The following is a 20,988-nucleotide window of genomic DNA, read 5'->3' as shown; positions in this document are numbered from 1 at the left end:
TTTATTCTATTTTCTTACTGAAAGCTGCCCTGAGCCTTTGTTAGGAAGAGCAGTATATCAATTGAATAATACCTTCCTCAATACTGAGAGTTTCTTTTTTACCAGTAAAAGCTGCTGACAAATAATATTCTGTTACAAAGAATTTCACATAGATTTGCTTTCTTTCAAAAAATGGCTAATAACTACAACTTTTTTGGGGGGGGGGCAATAACCTACTAACGGTCTGTGTACCATTTTAGGAGGGGTTCTCTTTCCCGTTGTTCTCGGTAGAAGTAAGGTTTCATTCTTAAAGATGGTAGCTACACTGTCAAATGAGGGAAGTTCTTCCCTCAGCTGTACTGAAAACAAAGGGAAATGGTAGCCATTTTAAAAGCTGGCACTCTTTCAGAAGCATCTAGGAAAAACGTTTTTATTAACAAGCCCCTGAAGATAAGCAACTTTCAATGAGGAAAGTTAATGGTAAAAAAGAGCCCTGAATCCTGGTTATTTTCGAATGCTAGGTGTTACATCAGTTTGACTCCACAGAGGGTGAGTGGTAGGGAGGTAGGGATACTTAAGGTGGAAGGAGGATAAGAAAACAACACAGGTTATATGCATATTCAGTAGGGTTGTCAACCCTTCAGGACTGCCCTAGAGTTTACAGGAATTAGAGATAAATCTCCAGGAGATTTCTGAGAGTCTCCCAGGAGATAAATGATAAGGTATTCATTAAAATAAATATTAACTGTTGAATTTGAATTATACAGTTGTCCAGTAGGTTTTTTAAACATAATAGTCATGTGCATTTGCCTTCCTGATGTAAAGTCGTTAATGTCGTTACATCATGTGACGAAACCTCCCTGAATAGATTCAGAGTTGGCAACCTTAATATTCAGGAATCTATAAAGCATGCTAGAGGGGGGAAAGTGGTAATAGGTGTATGTAGGGGAAAGTAAAAATGCAGCTGGGAGGATGGATTTCAGGTGCGAGTACAAGGGAATGTAAGAAAGACAAAGAATTTAGAAGAATTTGGTGGGGACAGGAAGCCAAAGGGATCTGTATATACTCTGCAATGATGTAAACTAGCTCAGCTGACCAGCCAGAAAACACACAGTAAACAGGGTAACACAAGTTAAAATTACAAAAATAATAATATATAAAATCACTATCTTTTTCATAGGTTTCAAGGCTAGAGAGGACTATTATGATCTTGAAATTATTAGTAACTTTCTCATTAAGTTTATTGTTTACTGTTCAGGTATCATTTTTTTTTTTTTTTATTTAAAAAAAGAAATTTCCAAGCCAAAATTAAGTGTGGGTGAAATTGATCTTGAGACTACAGTTCATCACTATATGGTAAAATAAAAGACATCATAATTAGTGCCAAACCAAGCATTATAAAACCAACATATTAAAATTTAAGATTGAACTCAGGAACCTAAACATTTTAAGCTACAGAAATACATGAAACTTTCCAAACACCCTGAATGCCCTGCCTGATAACAACAGAAGACTAACATAATCTAATGTGTCTGTAAAAATCATTCTCATAAACTGGGATCACAAATCCCACAAAACAGTTTAATCATAATCCTATTGTTGTTGTCTGGTGTCACAATAGGGTTAGGAGGATCTAGCATTAACTCATTATTCCTAGTTTTAGTTGTATACATCCTGGCAAAGGGTTTTCATTTTTAAACCTGTTTGCAAGGCCTTGACAGATAACAGGATCTCTCACTTTACTTGGTGTGTGTGGGTGCCACACAGTCACATACAGATGGATTACAGGCAGCTAAGTCACTTCTTTAGCAAGCCAAATGTTTTATTGTTTTCAAGTAATCAGACAGCACCTGCTTGCTTCTTGTTCTGAGCCAGTCAGACACAAACCAGCATTATAGTTACAACACTGTCACTGTGGTATTTATAATCAAGGCCATACTGTAGGGATGTGTTCCAACCTTGGATGTTGGAAAATGGCAGGCAAAAAGAAACAGTAAAACTGTTCCTGCTACGATATCATTTTGCAATCAAGGGTTAGGGACAGACATTCAAAAAGCCTGAGCCTGAATTGATTTAATCTTTGCAGGTTAGTCTAACCTGCAAAGCTTGAACTGATTTGGAGGTGGAAAGACCTTCCCTTTTTATTCCAGAAATGCAGGTACATGCCTGCGGTGGGTCAGGCTAGAAGCCGGGGGGTGCTAGATCAGCCCTCCCTCCCCTTCCACAATGCTGAGCTGACAGGGGCATGACCAGGCCCTGGCAGGATGTTCTGATTATTATCCCCCCTGCTGAGCAGCCCAACAGGGAATGTTTATCACCCCTAGCTCAGTGTTTATCATCCCATTAAGAAAACAAAGCGTCTCTCCAAGCTCTTTTTAATCAGGTTTTCCAAGGAAGGACATTAAGCTACTTGTTGATAATCTCCAAAAGCCTGTCTGTGTTTGTCGTCTCCCACAGCATGGACTGTAGCCAGCATGTGGTCTGCTAGCTAATGCTGAGGTGTCTGTGTACAGCAGAGGGGCAGGGAGAATAATCCTCGCTTAGCAAGGAGAAGCCAGGCAGATACACTGTGCCTGCAAGTCTCTACTGGAGCTCTGGCCAGGAAGCAGAGGGAAGGGGCCAGCCCTGCTATGGATCAGAGAGCCCTGCCCAGCCCAGAGAGCATGCCAGGATGCTGGGGGAGTCTGGTTTATCTTAAACCAGCAAGGGGTTTGGAACAGACATTGCATAAACTGGTTTGACCCAAACCAGTTAAGTCTGATACTACATTTAACCACGTTTATCTCAAACCAGTTTCAGCCATTTTCAAACTGGTTTATGTGCACTGAACATCTGTTCTTTTACAGGGTTAAACCAGTTTCAGATCACTTACACTGGTTTATGTGTAATGTCTGTCCCTAGCCAAGGAGTTACAGTGTCATGTTGCCTCTGGAGGAGTTCTGGAAAACAGTGCACAGCTCCTCCTACGGCTTCAAGGAATGCCTGGAAGAGCATGCATGGAATTGCAAAGCAAGCTCCCCTTCTTTTGGCCAGGCAACCTCACTGGCTCGCAGGCAGGTGATGATCTTACTGAATTGATGACCTAGCCCTCTGAAGATCCACAGGGTCAACTAACAAACCTGGAGGACTTCCCTTTTTGGATATTTTTCTAAGCTTTTTCTTTTTTAATCATGTGGATTGATACTATAAATGGCTTTCAGGAATGTATGATTATCCACTGATGCCACATAACCCCTGGTAAGACTTCCCTTCCAGCAGAGTTAATACTGCAGGATCAGGAAAAAGGCTTACTTCTCTGTACAGTACTCCAGCACTTGCCTTTCTAGGTGAGCTGTTGCCTGCCTCCCACTCCTGTTTTCTTCATCTTCCTTCCATGCCTACCTCAGAATTCAGCACATACTGCACTCACTGCAAGACTCCTTGAAACCAAAGACTAAATCCGTCTTTAACCCTCTCCTTTGCATTGTGTTTCACACACTCAGTGGCTATAAAACATCAGTCGTGGCTGCCCAGAGAATGCTGCCAGGGATAATATTTTAGTAAGACAAAGAGCAGGATGATTCTTGTAAACCGACTGCTAGCCCATCCTAAAGGTCAGAGAAGTAGAGCTGTAAGATTAGTCACCGCAGGCTTATCTGTTTTCTTGTTACACACTGAAATCCTCTCCAGGTTGCAGACATTTATTTGTTATTCATGTTTGATCACTGGACAATCTGCATAAATATCTTTCAGGCTTTAGGTTGTTCACAAGCTGTTTCATTTGACTTTCCACACTGTTTTTCATTACCCACAGTGTACTGTTGGTCATTTAAACTGCCTAAGATTAGTTCTGATGGATTATTACACCTCTTCCTCTGATGGAAAAAGAGAACAATAATGAACAATGACAAGTGTAAGCATTCTTCAGAGGTTTCTTATCCAAGCATTCATCTAGCTGGGTCCAGCATTAGCTACAGTTAATAAGAGTCTCTCAAGTGACTCTTGGTTCCCTAGGATTCACATACACTGCTTAGGCTATGAGATGACAGGATCATAGTGTGATACGGCTGAAAGCTGACAGTAATTTATGCACAACAACTGCTATATTTGAAAGATAGCCATTGGCATTGCTTGGAAGTGAAGATTTAGTGAACAGATAAACTTTTAAATATATTTAATCCACACACTGACAAACAACAAAGCTCCTGTGAGAAAGTTACCTCAAACATTATACCACTTTGAAGCTCAAACAAGAAGCAACAAAGCACTAACATAACAGGTCACATCAAGGGCCAGAGCCCATTCTCACTCTCACCTATAGAAATCAGGAGTATCAGTGGAGTTACATTGGTGCAAATCTAGAGAAAATGAGAGGCCCAAGATGACTAAAAGGAAACGCATACATTTTTTACTGGAGTCTACACCTATTAACTGCATTTAGCTAACAAGTTACGACACACCTTGTTAAAATAAAATCTGTTTATGTTGAAACAATACAATATGCATGGTTTTGTGAGGGAGCATTTGAGCTCTAACTATAATACATGCCTTGGGCCCCAATCCAGCCAATACCCAAGCAAATGCACAAGTTTATACACCTAAGTAATGCAATTAGACTATTGGTGTGCATAAAGTTCAGATCATACATAAGTGTTTGTAATATCAAGACCCAGGGAAAGATTACAATATGTTTTACCCAGAATAAATATGTTAAATGACTTAAATAGAAAGTGCTTGTAAGGTATTTTGGTAGAATAATCATACGAAGTATGCAGAAACTTTGAATAGAATATGCTGATTCACCTGCTTATTGAGGAAATAAACAATCAATAACATTTTTTCCTCCCTGGCATGTTGTTATACTTACCAATATTGCAGTATTTTCCTACATAATCTCCTCTGCAACTACATACAGTTTGCCCAGTAAAGGAAATCTTCTTACAGGAACTGTTATGGAAGCAGGGGTCATGGATACAATCTATGATTACAAATGGAAGATTAAAACTAAATGAAATACAAGTAAATGCTGCCTACTTAAACTTGCATTTCACAGAATATCTTATGTGATGGTATATGCACCAAACTGTAATACGAATTAAGACATCTTCTCTCTGTATATGCATCATAGGGCTGTGCAAAATCTCAACAGCCATTTTGTCTTGATGCTGTTTTGACTCATTTCAAAGTCGAAACAGAAAAATCTAAATGAAACAAAGGTCATTGAAATAGCCTCAAAACAAAATGAAGGTAGTCGAAACATTTTGAAAGTGGAAACATTTCGACCATAGCACTGGGAATGGGAAGTCAGTCCAGCTGGGCTGACTTCCCATCCCCAGTGCAAGATCCGACAGGGGGCAGGAAGGCAGCCCACCTGGGCTGCCTCTCCACCCCCGGCACTAGATCGTGGGGGGCAGGAAAGCAGCCCAGCTGGGCTGCCTCGCCATTCCCTATACTAGATCATGGGGGGCGGGAAAGCAACCCAGCAGGGCTGCCTTGCCATCCTCTGCACTAGATTGTGGGGGGGCAGGGAAGCAGCCCAGCTGGACTGCCTCTCCATCCCGCGCACTAGATGGTATCTAATGTGGGGGATGGCAAGGCAATCTAACATGCAGGGATGGTGAGGCAGCCCAGCTGAGCTGCCTTTCCACCCTGGGTGCGATCTGGGAAGTCAGCCCAGCTGAGCTGACTTCCCACCCTCAGCTGGGCTTGAGAACTCAGCCCAGCTGGGCTGAGTTCCTTTCCCCAGCCCCATCGTCCCAGGAAACTGTCAAAACAGGGTTGAAACAGCCTCACTGTTGAAACAGCCTCACCTCAAACTGAAGTTGGAATGGAACAGTGCCATTTTGCACAGCCCTATCATTAGTATCTTTTAGCCTGTTCTCATACAGGACAAGACTTTCAGCTGATGTAAATCAAAAATAGTTATGATAATTTATAACAGTTGAGGTCTGACCTACTGTTCTTACTTTTACTGTCTGTGTGAGCACTGTTGCAAATTATCATCAATTAACCACAAGCAGGAATTATTAGCAGTGGTAGTGTTTATAGAGGTGCTTCCCCACCACTGCTAAGATTTTCAGAGAGTTGTGTAATAATTTATAATAAACTAGCTAGGAGGGACCTCATTCAAGAAGTTAGAACTTGTAACTGGGAGTCAGGATTTTTGTAGCCAAAACTATACCAATAGGCTCCTTGGAAAGTCATATAACTTCTCTGTGCCTTAGCTTCCCCATCTTCAGAGTGGACACAACACTTACCTAACTCAGAGTGGTGTTGTGAAGCCTAATTAATACCGTAAATTGCTTTCAGACTGTGGAAGTAAACATCAGGATATGTTACTATAATTATTATATGATTTATTGCTCATTATGTATTGCTGTTATATAGTATTATATAATATATTGCTTGTCCAAATTTAGGATGGCATCCCTATATAAGGAAGCACTTTAATGAGTGCTAAAAATGCAACACATACTTAAGTGCTGCCCTTAAGAAGGATGGACTTATGCACGCACTTTAAATGATATCCTGATTATCAGAACCCCTACAGTCCTATGTAAGTGGAAGGAGAAATTAAGCCATTTTCTTTTGGAGTGTGTATGTGTTGCAAGAACCTAGTCATTGTTAGGAATATAGCACATTTTCAATGACACTATTTGCACTTAGCCCCACACTTAATATTTAATAATGCTTATGGTATGGACAGTCATACCACACACTACCTGTGTATCGTGCAGCATGGCATTCAATTTGGCCATTAACGCACATGCACTGCTCCACTGCTCCTCGGTGGACTCTTGCCCAGCTTTCACCAAGGTCAAAGTGCTCATAGAGACTCTCATCAAAGCATTTCCCTAAAAAAATTTTAAAAAAGAAAAGATTTTGAAGGTTAGTCAGTACAAAGAATGACTCCAAATGATTCAATTTTCCTTTTCCCTGAAGGGCCCTGCTCCTGGCATGTGCTTATCAAACAATTTGGCTTTAGCCTTTGTAATGCAAATACTTGGGCACTATGGTAAAGCACACTATGGGAATTACAGAATAAATTAAAGAATAAATTAAAAATAAAAAAATATTTCTTGGGCCAGATGACTTTTCCCTATATGTCTTATGTCCTCTGACCATCACAGTGACACCTTGCTGCAGACCCTACTCACAAAGAAAAAAGTGAGAAATATAATTTAGAGTAAAATACACAGACATTTATCCCACTTGTATGCATTGTTCATAGGTGATGACTGAATGGAGGTGAAAGGTGTGATGGAGCCAGCTACTCTTGGACATTGCAGCAAACCTAGCCTCAGTGAGCAGTAACAATGCTCCCAGCACAGGGATGGGAAAAATACAGCTTGTGGGCCAGATCCAGCCCCCCAGGCCATTCTATTCAGCCTTCAGAGCCCCTAAAAATTTTATAAAATTAATTTTTATCTGTCCTTGTCTGCCTGTCATCTTTGACAGCGGTAGCAGGGCACAGGGGGAGCCAGTGGTAGGACCCAGCAGCTGAGCAGCAAGGCCCACCTGGCTGTACCCTGCCCCCACCATCCTCCCCTCCCCCATCCCCAATCCGGAAGCCTCTGTGGCTTCTGATATCATGACCCTGGAGCTGTTCCCCATCCTCCCTCCATCTGAAAGTAAGATAAGATCAGTAAGTAAGATAAGTAAGATAAGATCAGACAGAGAGAGGGGGAGGAAAACAGCTGCAAACCACCCGCATATGCTTGGGCTGGGAGCCCCATGGTGCTGGCCTGGCTGGGCTGGGCTGGGCTGGAACCAGAGCAGGAAACAGTGGGTGAGGGGCTGCAACAAGTGGCAGCAGTGAAGGGGCATGGGAAGCAGTGGCAGTGCAGGGAGCAGTGGAGAGAGTGGCGGGGGTTGCAAGAAGCAGCAGTGATGAGGGAAATTGTGAGGGCTGCAGTAAGCAGCAGCGGCCCTGGGAATTGGCAATGGCAGTGGGAAGTGGCAGCAACAGCAGTGGCAGGCAGGCATGTGGGAAGGAAAATAGGGAAACAATGGGGGACTGGTGGTGGTGAGTGGGAGCATACAGCCTGTGCAGCCCACCCCACCCCACCCACCATAAACCCACACCCACTCACAGCCCCCACCCCAACCACATACCCCACACCCACTCACCATACTCACACCCACTCACCAACCACACACCCCCACATACACCCAGTTACCACCCACACACAATAGGAGTAGGGCTGTATGTTGATCTATTATGCAATCATCTCTTGATACACTTCATAAACACATAAATCAGTATAAAAATATTTTAAAATATAATTAAAATAAGTTATAGTAGATGTTTTAATTCTATTTGTATATGTTTTGGGGGATTTTTCCAGTTTGAAGATTGCAGTACCCTCCCCCCAAAAGGAGTACTTCCAGGGCAAGGGGAGGGATTTCCGGTGGCAAAGGTCAGGGGTTGGGGTTAAGACTAATGGTCCCAATATGGTGACCGAGGACAAGGGAACTGTCAAGGGGTGGGGCTACCCATGCAGCCCTTGAGAGCTCACCAAAACTTGTTAAGTGGCCCTTCACCCGAAAAAATTGCTCACCCTTGCCCTAGCTAGCCTGCCTCACCCCAGCTCCTCTGTACCGCCACCTGGTGTCTCACTTGCCACACCTGGATAGAATAAATAGTCCTGCAGGAGGCATCCAGTGCCATGGGATGGCATTTTTTACATGCTATCTTGATCCAGGTTATTTATTTGGTTAGACTGGCAAAATTTCAGCAATCTCAACCAGCCCCAGCTTCAGCCCAGATGGTGCTAATTTGCCTCAAAGTATATTTGTGGCTCCAGACTCCTCAACAGTCACACCCATGCCTCATGGGTATCAATCTGTTATAATCCTCTCTTAGACCTGTTCAATAAGTCACATCTATCTAGGCACCAATTCTGTGGGTTTGGCCTATTTGCTTTTGCTGCCATCTTCAACCCAGGCCCTCTTATTCTGGCCTTGGCTCTTGTGATGACAGCCACTGTGCTGAGACTCTCAGCACCCGCCTAGGTTCCATCTGGGCCCCCTGTACTCCATGTCTCTCCTCCCTGTCCTCTGACTCTCACTGGTCTAATTTCTCCCTCTCTGGCCTTTGGGCCATGGAAGAGCTAAGCCCTTTGCAACTGGGCTGTCCCAGCCATGGGAATGCTCACCTCTCCCTCACTGCCAGTTAAAACATCACAGGATGCTTTAAGGCTCCTGCATTGCAGCCTCTACGCCTCCCCTCGCAGCTGCTCCTGGCCCTTCAGTTTTAGTATCCTAACCACAACATAAAGTACAGCCTGTCTGGGTATTCATAAAACAAAGAACAACCTGAACTCATGTCATCCTCACCAGAGTGAACTCAGAACTCAAAAGAGGCTTTGCAAGCAAGAGCTCCCCTTACTGTTACTCCAAGCTCAACAGCAGCCTGCCTGGGAGCTGCTCATCCTTCCCCAGCCAGGGTGCCACTCTTATATCAGGAACTCCCTCCCCTTGTAGCCAACCCATCCTATCCCTTGGCCAGAGCACAAGGGGTCTCGGTCCTTTCAGCCCTGCTTGGTTTCAGTGTGGCTGTGGCAGGGCCGTTGGTGATTGTTGGTACATGTCACTTTTCCTCTTTTGGCTGCTTGCCTCCTGGGGCTTTTCCCTAGTGACATTCTTGACTGTCTTGCCTACTATATTGTCTTTTCCTGATTCATATCTCTTTGGGCCACAAAGACCCAAGCCTTAAAGGGTCCTCACAAGTTTTGTTTGTCCCACAGCCTTCTCCCAGTAACAGGGCAGGGGTTCCCTCTTACAGGCTCCAGGACTGTACAGGGCACATGCCATTCCCCCAGCAGCAGCAGGACTTCTTTATCAAACACCAGAGAGGCCTGAGTCATGTTCCAAAGAGCACTCATGTAATATCAGAAGCTGCTCTCAAACTGGAGTCAGGCAGAAAGCCAGGCCGAGTGGCATCTTATAGCCTGCCACTCTGCCCTGCCTCCTGCCTGACTTCAGATTAACATGGCTAACTACCTTGAACTGTAGTCAACCAGAGGCAACACCACTGGAGTGGCAGTAAAACTGGTGGTAAAGCACAATAAGAACCGGATAACCAGCCTCTCTCTCCACTTGCCCTGGCATAAATCAGATGCAGCTTAGCTAAAGTCAGTAGTATTATACTGGTGTTAAATCACCGAAACTGAAAGCACAGTAAGAGCTTTCATGGGCAGGTGTGCAATACAGCACTTCAAATAAAATCCTGGTGTTTTTCATGTCTCCCTCCCCTAAATGCTATATGTGTATGAGAATACATTTACAACTGTGCAAATTATATTTACATTTCAAAAATGGTGGTGGAAGGGATTTACTGTATTTCTCTTAGCTAAATACTTCACTGGTGGTTCAGATCAGGTGTGGATTTATAACGGTATAATCAAGCTATTTGCAGCTGTCCTGTCAGTAATGGATTGCCTGTCATAACCACTTGGAAACCTGCCTACACAAACATTTGTGCTTGAGCAGTCTAACATCACAATGGCAGTACCTTTTCATGACGCAAACCTTAAGAAGTTCCCTGCTTATGTAATTTCACATGCTTACCAAAGGGTGCACTTACCGATCTCACAGTCTCTTCCTGTGAATTCCTCAGGACATGTGCAGTGATAATAACTACGATCATACGCAGTGAAACAGGTCCCTCCATTTTTGCATGGGTTCTTCGCACAATAATCTAAAGAGTTTATAAAATAAATTATTGCTCATAGTTGCCAGATAAATCAATCTTTGGCGAGTCAGATATTACCTCGTTACGCAGAATATTAAAAATGTGTGTTCAATTGCATTGTGGATGTAATTTTATTTCAATATTTATTCATTTAATGCTCTTTTTAAATTGTATAGTCACTGCATTTATCCAACTCTATGAAACTGCATCATAAAACAGTGAGATCTAGTGCAGTCCAACCGAATGAAATGGATGCGCGCTTTATAACCAAGGCAGAATCTGACACATTATCACTGCTCACAATATCAATAAAGTTAAACCAAAGGTAATGAAGTAAGGCTACAGAACAAATGTCCACAAGATGGAGCTATTCCTTTACACGAGGGATTAAAAAATAAAGCTGCAGTTTTCATTTACCCAGACAAATACCCTGCTTATTTTACACTGAAGCATAACTGGTGGGATCATGTACCCCTCTTGAATTTTACACAGATCGTACTTTCCTGGCAGGCACAGAATATCTGGGCTGCTCTGTGCCCAAGAGATTTTTTTTTTTTAATTATGGAAAGCCTGGGTCTCTTTTGTCAGCATCGTGCCCCATGCCCACAGGGCCAAGTATAGATAGAGACTTTATGTGACAGATTACCACAGATTGTGACATTTTAGTGGGATGTCATATTGAGCCGCCCATCAGCTACTGTGAACTAATGAAAGCCAAATGAACCATGCTAGTTTACACCAACTTAGCAGCTAATGCAATGGTTTGCTTGCATTTGCAATTGCCCCTGTCCCCATCCATCACCTCTCTCTGCCTTGGTGACAGCACAGCCCAAGATTACAGAGTTGTTATCATCACCTCCCAAGTAGGCAAGGGAGCATGAATTGGCTTGCAAGGGCTCCCGCCAATGCCCTTGATGGACCCCAATGAAAAATCTCTGGCAACTGCTAATTTTGCTCTGAGCTGTTCTGTTGGGCGCTCTGCATCCCCACCATTCCCCTGGGGGAGAACTGAGAACCTGGCAAAGAATACATAGCCCCCTGGCACAGCGTGCTGCTGTGCCCGTGGACGCGTAGAGAGCCATGGCGGCAGCAGGGATGGAACCCAGGCACGGCTCAGCCCTGGCGTTTGCCACTCCTAATCAAGGAGAAATGCTGTCAGCTGGGAGCAGTGTCAGGGCCCCTGCGTGCAGCCCTGAACCATGCCCTGGAAAGGCTGGTGCTATGGAACAGCTGGGCCATTCCAAGCCCTGGACTTGAACAGTAATGAACTGTGAAGCCACAGTACAGAGATGTGCTTTGAGCAGGTACTGTGCTTCCAACTTAGTGGTTCTCCCAAACAGATGACCCGAAAGGTAAAAAGCATGGCCGCACATTAAAGACAAAGAAGCAACCCAAAACACATACTGAAGGATAGATCGTGAACTTCATTGTGCCAAAAAATCTAGACTAGCTCCCTCGAAGTCCAGTGATTTCCTCTAGATGACAATAGTGAAACCATGTTCCAGTCCTGAATGGATTCACTGGTAGGCACACCCACAGAAACATCAAAAGGACATGTACAGATGATGACTAAGCTGCTTCGTCTGCCATTTTATAGTTGTGAAACACTGACATTGTGCAATGTTTCTTCAAAGGCAATGTCCTCAAGACTTTTTTCCTGTAACAGTCAAACTCTTGCTTTCTCACAGGGCTGTCCTTCAGGGTAGTGAAGCAGCAGACAAATCATTTTTGATGCCATCCCCAAGCCAACAAAGCAGGACCCCAGCTCTTTCCTTCTCCCTCCAACTAGAAGCCCTCGCTGCATTCCTTTCCACTAATACTGAGTCATTTCCCTGTCTGTCTCCCCTGCGGCATCCTCATCTGACTTCCCCTCATTTATTGTGGCACACCAAGCAGCTGCCGTGCCAGACCGCACCTCAGGCTGTCCTGTGCTAGTGACCCGTCACTGAGAGAAGCTCTCATACAACTGCTTTCACATTTGCCAACAACCATCATAGCATCAAATTCTCCAAACCGTGTTGAAGAAAGGAGTCATCTTTTCTCACACTTCTACTTTTTTCTCCACCTTGCAGTTTCCCAGAATACTTTCCATTTGAATGAGACACTTTTCACAGAACTGAGACTGCTCTTCAGACATGTTTCCGGTCTGATGGCTTCTCCCTCTAGATAGTCATCTTACGTGACCATAGTTCTTTTTTTCACACACTTCTGTCTTTATGTGCCTCAGAAAAATATGGTATATGGCACTCTTCCCTCTTAAGACCTAAACAAAATCCTACTGAGGTAAAACTGCCACTGACTTCAATGGAATTTCCATCAACCTCTTAAGGCCTGGTCTTGCGGAGTACTTTGGCTCCTGACAAGTATAGTACTAGCCCCTCAATTCAGCCAAGTGCTTAGAAGGGCTGTGCGAGGTTTTGGACCATGCTTTGGATCTAGAGAAGCTTTGGACACTTTGGCATCCAAAGCAGCATGTCCGGATTTAAGTGTTGGCTTCGTTAGGCTTTCCAAACTGCTACAGAAAAGCTTCGGAGCCGCCTCGGAAATCCAGCCATAGGGTATAATGGGGAATCAATGAAATATCTATAACTTTGTTGGGTTTTTTGTCTGATTTGGATGAAACTTGCAGGGCGGTAGCCTCTGCTGAAAGCATGAAGTCTGCCAAGTTTCAAGATCGGTGCAGAAGTTTCAGGGGAAACTGCACCCCAAATTCTTGAAAACAAAATTCATATCACGTGTATGTGTTACACCACAGGGGGGGTAGCTCCTGATGAGGCCACGGAGCCTGCCAAGTTTCAAGAAGATCGGTGTGGGGGCTTGGGGGGAACTGCACCTCAGACTGCTGACCAGCAAAACTCGTGCCATGGGTGACACTGCACGTGTTCAGGTGCAGCAGGCTGAAAACTGGAGGGGTGGTGGCCCCTGCTGAGGCCATGAAGCCTGCCAGCTGTCAAGGAAATTGGTGCAGGGGTTCTGGGTTCCTGCACCTCTGGCTGCTGACAGGCAAAACTCGTGACACGGGTGCTTGTACAACTGACTGTCTCTGTCTTGGGGCAGTTGATTGTCTGTATTGATTATTTCCTCTCCTTAGTCTGTGAAATCAAGTCACATTTCTCTCCTTAGTCTGTGGTTTTGTAGAGGTTCCATTTCTCTCATATAACTAGGAGAAACTGAATTTGCATATTGTACATCTACCCTAAAAATACAATGAAAGCAGGGGAAATGCACACCTGTAAATTTAAAAGAAGCTTCAAACCTAAAGAAGATGCAGTAGCCACATTCAGAAGCAACAATCACTGCCACTCAAAATGAAAATTACAGGAAAACTATTGAGAGAAAAATAAATGTAGTACAAATTTTGGCAGGATTCAAATTAAACTGGTAATTCCTGTTGGCAGAACTTACCAGCTATTCTGAGTGTGATAATCCCTTGTTCATTCTCTAGAGGGAGCTACATATCCTGAGCAAGGCTAGAGCCAGCAAAAGAGTAAGGGCCTTGTTACACAGTAAGTTTAGGCTGCCTATGGAGCTCTTAGCCCCTGGACTGGCTACAAATTAACACCTTTAATGGCTTAAGGCACTTTTTATGCATTTTTAAATTGTGCCATTTCAGGACAGGGTTATATCTAATCCACTCCTGTTCCATGAAGGTGTGGCCACTCCCTACACCTATTCCACCCAAGTTGAAGTCCTCCAGCATCCCAGGATGCAGTGGCCCCACCAGAGTCAGGGTGAGCAGGGATGCCAGAGTGCAGTGAGGCTGGGCATGGCGCCTCACTCCCCAAAGACATCAGACAGAGCAAGAGCTGCAGCCCCAGAGTGCCCAGCAGCTGTGGTGTCTCCCGCCGCCACCCAGACCAGCTCACTGCTCTCACTAATGGTGACATGGGTGGGGTGAGCTCCGGAGAAAAAAGGATCTAGCTCCTTAGAGTTCACACAGTGCCCAACCAGCCAGCAGCCCAGGTAGGGGCAGTGTAGGGGGGTGAAGCTGCCAGCTGGCTGGGCACTGCCTGAGCTCTGAGGGGCCTGATACTTTTTTCCCCAGAGCTTGCCCCCTGCACTGCTTGCAGCTGTCCAGACACTGCCTGATTTCCAAGAGGCCTGATCCTTTTCAGAGCTCAGACAGTGCCCAGTGGGGGCAGTGTGGGAGGCCGGGCTCCAGAGAGAAAAAGATTGAACCCCTATTTAAAGTTAAATATGGTAGGGGGCACTGCATAACAGTTCAACCCTGCTGACCTCTTAGTACTAAATTACAGCAGGGGACACTAAACTACAGCTCGCATAATGTGCAGATTAGTGACAGCTGTTTAGTTTTATTAATTCACATATTTTACTTAAGTATAATTTCAGTATCTCTATTCCTGTCATAATGAAGGTACTGATTTTCATGAATGTGGCTGTTCCCCTGTGCTCCTGGGTGCCTGGTTTAGTCCAAGCACCCCGGTCTTCAACACACTGACACGGATATCTGTGGGGAGGAGCAGTCAGCTAGATCCAACCATTCATGTAGGTTCTTAACCTGCACACCGGACCTTCACCTAACACAGGAGGTATATGGTCCCACTAGGGGAAACGCCTTACTGGACTTGGTCCTGGCTACAGGGGATGATTTGGTGGGGGGATCTACTGATACAAGGTAGCCTAGGGGACAGTGACCATCACTTGACTGAATTCACTATCCAGTGTAGGGTGGGAAATATAACCAGTAGGGCAGAAGTGCTAGACTTCAGAAAGGCTAACGTCACTGTGCTCAGGCGATTAGCTAGTGAATGCAAGGTGCTGCACCTAGGGAGAAGGAATCACCAGCACTCTTACAACCTGGGGAAAGACCTTCTCAGCAGCAAAGCAGCAGAAAGGGATATTGGAGTCACTGTTGACTCTAAGATGAACGTGAGTAGTCAGTGTGACAAAGTGATCGGTAAAGCTAACTGCACTTTATCATGCATTAGCAGGTGCATGACAAACAGATCCAAGGAGGTGATACTTTCCCTTTATGCGGCATTGGTCAGGCCACAGTTGGAGTACTGCGTCCAGTTTTGGGCCCCGCACTTCAAGAGGGATGTGGACAACCTCGAGAGGGTTCAGAGGAGGCCACTTATATGGTTAGGGTCTTGTAGGCAAAGCCCTACGAGGAGAGATTGAGGGCCCTGGATCTCTTTAGCCTCCACAAGAGAAGGCTGAAAGGTGAGGCTGAGAGGTGATCTTGTAGCTGCCTACAAATTCATCATGGGGGGACAGCAAGGTATAGGAGATGCTCTATTTACCAGGGCACCCCTTGGAATAATTAGGAACAACGGCCACAAACTGATGGAGAGCAGATTTAGATTAGACATCAGGAAGAATTTCTTGACGGTAAGGGTTGCCAAAATCTGGAATGGGCTTCCAAGGGAGATGGTGCTCTCCACTGCCTTGGGGGTCTTTAAGAGGAGGCTAGATATATACCTGGCTGGGGTCAGCTGACCCCAGTCCTCTTTTCTGTGGAGGGCAGGGGGTTGGACTTGATGATCTGCTAAGGTCCCTTCCAACCCAATCATCTATGAATCTATGACACCCTCTAGCTGTCAATAGACTGAATTTGGAAACTACTAACACAAAAAGGTTTATTTTCAATAATTATTTAATTTAATTAATGAAATTAAAAAGGGAGGTCAGCAGAAGATTGATCCATGTTGGGCTCTGCAGCTACACCTGGTGTTCTAAAATATTAATTACACAAAAAACCTGGAAAGTACCAGTGAATTGTAGTGGCACCTGGTGGCCAAGAGGGCTTAGGACATACAATTTGGAGATCTGACATGTATGTGACACATACACGTGACAGATTTTTTGTCCACAATGGGACAATTTGCCATGATCAAACTAAAGTACTTCGGAGGTAGTCTAAGTTGCCACGCTCCAAGTCAGTTTGACATGACAAAACCTCATGCACATGTACATAGTGATGCCATTATGCTAGCCAAATGGTTAGTTCACATTTCATCATGTGTACATGGGCAAAACATCACATGTACAAGTGCCCTAAAGTGGCTCCACTAAACTGAACAACACTAAGTCAATTAACATTTGTTTGGCTTACAGTGTAAGGTGTAACAAGGCCCTAAGGACGCCTGCTAGGAGGCGAGGGGGCTGCTATACTGCAGAGAAGCTGGCAGCTCCAGAAGAACTCAGACATGCTGAAGCATGACAAGCAGAACAAGGGAAATAAAACACACTTGGCACTGGGAGAAGTGGGGCAGGTAGAGACATAGGTCTGAATAACCATGTCTCCAAAGAGCAGCAAGCAGCAAGAGAGAATCTATCAGCACTGAAGCCAATAGTGTTCTACATACAAATTACTCTCAAGATCAATAACATTCAATCAAGCATGAGTCATTTCCTATGGGGTTTTTTTTTACCATTTTATCAAATTCTGCATTTGGTAGCAGGGAAGGATGAGCCAGAAGTGAATTCCAGGCTGGTCTCATTTCACTAATGCACCCTGTGGAGGCCAGAAAGCCAAAGAGATATGTTCTGGGCCAGTTCAGGCCCTGGCTGGCATGAATCACAAACTCTAGGGATTAAGCCTAGGATGTAAGAGGCAGGCACAGTACGCAAGAAAGACAGGAAGCATGATGTTAGTGTGAAGACAGGGTCAAATGCGGAGGCAAGGAAAGGAGACAAACAAGGAACTTCGGAAAGGAGGAAAATGAGGAAGGAGCAGTAAGATGTAAGAATCCAGAGAGAGGAAATCACTGCAGGATCCTGGCCAGAAAAGAAAAAAGATGGAGAGAACAGAAAAAACTTAAAGAGGCAGAGAGAAAAAGAGGAAAGGAGTAAGGTCAAGAAGATGTAAAGAGAGAAAGTCGAAAAAATGGACCACAAATAAAAGAGCAAGTAAATGCAAGGAGAAAGAAAGGAAGCAAGAACCTCCTTCTCAATTCAATTTACACCTAAAACCAAGAGTGAGAATTTTCAGGATTATTAAGAATCACAAATGGCCCCGTACCCCAAATCAAAGCAGTGTTTTGGGAAGGAAAATATAAATTATTTGATTATCCTGCACCTGCCTCCCAGCACACAGCAGCTGACACTGGATTCTTGAAAGGAGAGAAATTTAACAGCAGCCTTAGAAGTCTCCTTCCAACACATAAGAAAGGGAATCCTCTTTAAAAGTGAATTATCAGCTAGGCTTCACCCTGACAGTGAGAGGCTTTTTGAAGGGTTTGCAGCTATTATTGTGTGTCGCTTCCAACATTTTAAAACCAGGGAGCAATAAAAATACTTGATAATAAATAAGCAGCATATGAAACTGTCATAGCTTGGCTCCTTTAAGTATGAACTTTTTATGTCTGTCTCTGTCTGACAAATGCATGACAAATAAATGTATGTTATTATTCATTTTGTTTAAAGTCACAAGTATTTGCCTCCAATTCATCATGAACCCGCTTCAAAGCCAGTTTGGGAAATATTTTAAAGCTGTTAAATTCCAGGTGCCACTGTTGCCCTCCACTTAATTTCAGACTCAGTCTGTGATTCAACCAGAGTTTTGTTTTTTTCTAGCATGTTGATGCACTGCAAGCTGTTTGGGCGGTAAAATCCCTGACAGGGTGGAGGGCTGTTTGCTAGCAGGCAGCTGAACCTACAAACAAACCATGTAACTCGTTCAAAGGTCCATAAATTCAAACAGGGAGAGAACATCTAAGATATGACAGTGTCTGGCTTGAATTCTGCAGTGTAAACAAGGCAGGTTATGTCACAAAATAATACAGGAGAGGAAGAAAAGCATTTTTTTCTCCACAAGCACTTAGGCTCTGATCCAAACAAGGATACAGGCACTACAGTGCTGAGCACTGCAATACCTAACTGGAAGGTATGTGGCCTCCATAGTGGAATCCAGAGCACAGAGGATTGTTTATACCTAGGGTACCGTCCATCCCAGTTTAGCTGAGACAATCCTGGATTTCAGAGGCCAGTTTCTGACAGCTGGTGAGAATTAAAATGAGCATCCTGGAAACACAAGGGCGCATGGCGCAGTCTGGCAGAGAGGCAGAGCAGCATGGCATGCCAGGCAAGCCCTACAGCTACCCACCTGCCTAAGGTGCCATGCCACCCACCCCTGCCTCTGCCTCTGCCTGCAGCAGCACAGTTGACTTGGGAGGGGGAGGGGGGGAAGCAGTGTCCCAAGTTTCCCATTAGTCCTTATGGTCATCCTACCACAGCAGCAGTATGTCCCAAATGACAAGTACACCAGTGCACTTCAGAGCCAGCAAGCCACTAGTGCACCTGTTTTCTATTTTCCAAAGGCCTTGCAAGAGTGGTTATTGAGGACAAGCTTAGAGCATCCCCACTGGTAAACATCTGGCTGTGGATTACATCAGCAAACTCAAGTGGGCAGGGTATGCTCAGCCCAGAGCTCCCTGGGACCCACTGCTGATGGGGAATGAACAAGCCCTGCCTTCAGCCCCTGAGCTCCCTTAGGAACCACAAAAATCCACGTTTAGTGTGGTGCTGCCAAGAGCTAACCAACAAACACTGAGGACAAGAGTGTGCCTTAAGCCTTCACTACTGTTACAAGGTACCTCCCTCCCCTGAGGTCTCATGGCCCAGAGCTCTCTCCTGATGCTAAAGGCCCGTGTTATTTAAGACTGATTGAGGTGATCTCTTCCATGGGAAAATCCAGGATTTTCAAAAGTGAGGTGTAGGTGGTGTGGTGCATCATCACATACTGCATGACATGTTTTTCCCCAGTTAAGGAGAAACCAGAAGCTTTACTAATATGCTAGCAGCATCGACCCATATTATTCAGTTTCAGATCAAAGCAAAAACCAATATACCTATTGGAAAATGAACTCGTTTCCTAGATTATATATTAAGTTTTAAAAAATACAATCAAGTAGGCAAAAAATAGTCAAAAGATATTGTGTCATTAGTCCTTTAGTCATTAGTTAAATGTACCTCTCTCATTTAAATCTGTAAAACAAAATCTAGTATTCTTGAGTGTCTTGATCATGCCTCCAACACTTTGGTATCAGCCCTTTTTACACCTGAGTTAATATTACCACATCTCAGTTAAGGTTTTAGCTAAAGCTAAAAAAAAGTCTGCAGGGCTGTGAAATACATGAGCAATGTTACCAAGAATGGCTAATAGAAAGCAAAACTGCAGGAAAAAGGATATTTTCAATAGTGGAACATGAAGACCTGCCAGCTGTGGAGGAGATCGGTGCAGGGGGAGTCCGGGACCCTGCACCCCCAGCTGCTGACAGGCAAAACTGGTGCCAAGACTTTCTCTGTCTTGGGGCAGTGGATTGTCTGTATTGATTCTTTCCTCTCCTTAGCCTGGTTTTGTAGGTGCTAATTGATGCTCGTTATGTCCTTATGTAGTAGCTAGGTCCTGTGTATTGAGCCGGCCCCTGAGTGAATCATGATTGATTGACTGGTAACTGGTAACACAGTAGCTTAGCAGCCAGGCCTGCAGTAGTGTCTCCCCTCCCCACACCAAGACAGACAGTCAATCCTACAAGCACCCATGGCACGAGTTTTGCTTGTCCGCAGCTTGAGGGGCAGTTCCCCCCAAACCCCACACCAATCTTCTTGAAACTTGGCAGGCTTTGTGGCCTCAGTAAGAGCTACCACCCCTGCAGTTTTCACCCCACTATGTTGTAACGCCTAGACGTGACATGAGTTTTGCTTTCAAGAATTTGGGGTGCAGTTCCCCCAAGCCCCTACACCTATCTTCTTGAAACTGAGTAGGCTTCATCCTCTCTGCAGAGTCTACCACCCCTGAAAATTTCATCCAAATCAGACATAAAACAACAAAGTTATAGATATTTTATTGCTTCCCCATTAGACCCTACGGCCAGATCTCCGAGGCAGCTCCGAAGCTCTTCAAAAGCTCTGAACCACTTTGGGAAGCTGAACAAGGCCAGCGCTTTGACCCAGATGTGTTGCTTTGGACCCCAAAGCATCCAAAGCTTCTCTGGATCCGAAGCTCTGTCCGAAGCCTTGCACAGTACTATCAGGAACTACATGTGGCCCTGCTACCAGCAAGTATCCTCCATCCCAGTCTGGAGCTTCAGATATTTTCAAATCCTTTGGCAGGCATCCTACGTGCATGCCCAAGCCCAGAGGCTTGGGGTTCAGATGCCCCCAGGTTTTGCTTGCCTTCAACCATATGGCTGCAGGAACAAGCTAGGAAGGAGTCTCCCATTTCCATAAAGTCAGCGTGTAGCCAAGATCCTCCCACTGGAAGCTGGCCAGTGGGAAGCTAACTATGAGGCTCTTGTAGGGAGTCCTATCTACAAGCAGACAAAGGTGCACCCTTCACTACACAAAGCCATTGGTAAGGCACCTACGTG

General features: G+C 44.7%; 1 protein-coding gene across 1 annotated transcript in view; it reads right to left on the bottom strand.

Moving 5' to 3' along the window:
* HGFAC (HGF activator) overlaps positions 1-20,988 on the bottom strand; it is a 101,103-nt gene that overhangs the window by 58,257 nt on the left and 21,858 nt on the right. The window contains exons 5-7 of the mRNA XM_006262648.4: positions 10,547-10,660; positions 6,681-6,812; positions 4,826-4,936 (exon numbers count right to left, since the gene is read on the bottom strand). Of these exons, the coding sequence (XP_006262710.1) occupies positions 4,826-4,936; positions 6,681-6,812; positions 10,547-10,660 (357 nt within the window). The remainder of the gene's footprint in view (positions 1-4,825; positions 4,937-6,680; positions 6,813-10,546; positions 10,661-20,988) is intronic.

Source organism: Alligator mississippiensis, chromosome 2, assembly GCF_030867095.1.
Source record: "Alligator mississippiensis isolate rAllMis1 chromosome 2, rAllMis1, whole genome shotgun sequence".
Classification (NCBI taxonomy): Eukaryota; Metazoa; Chordata; order Crocodylia; family Alligatoridae; genus Alligator; species Alligator mississippiensis.
This window is presented reverse-complemented; position numbering and strand designations above follow the sequence as displayed.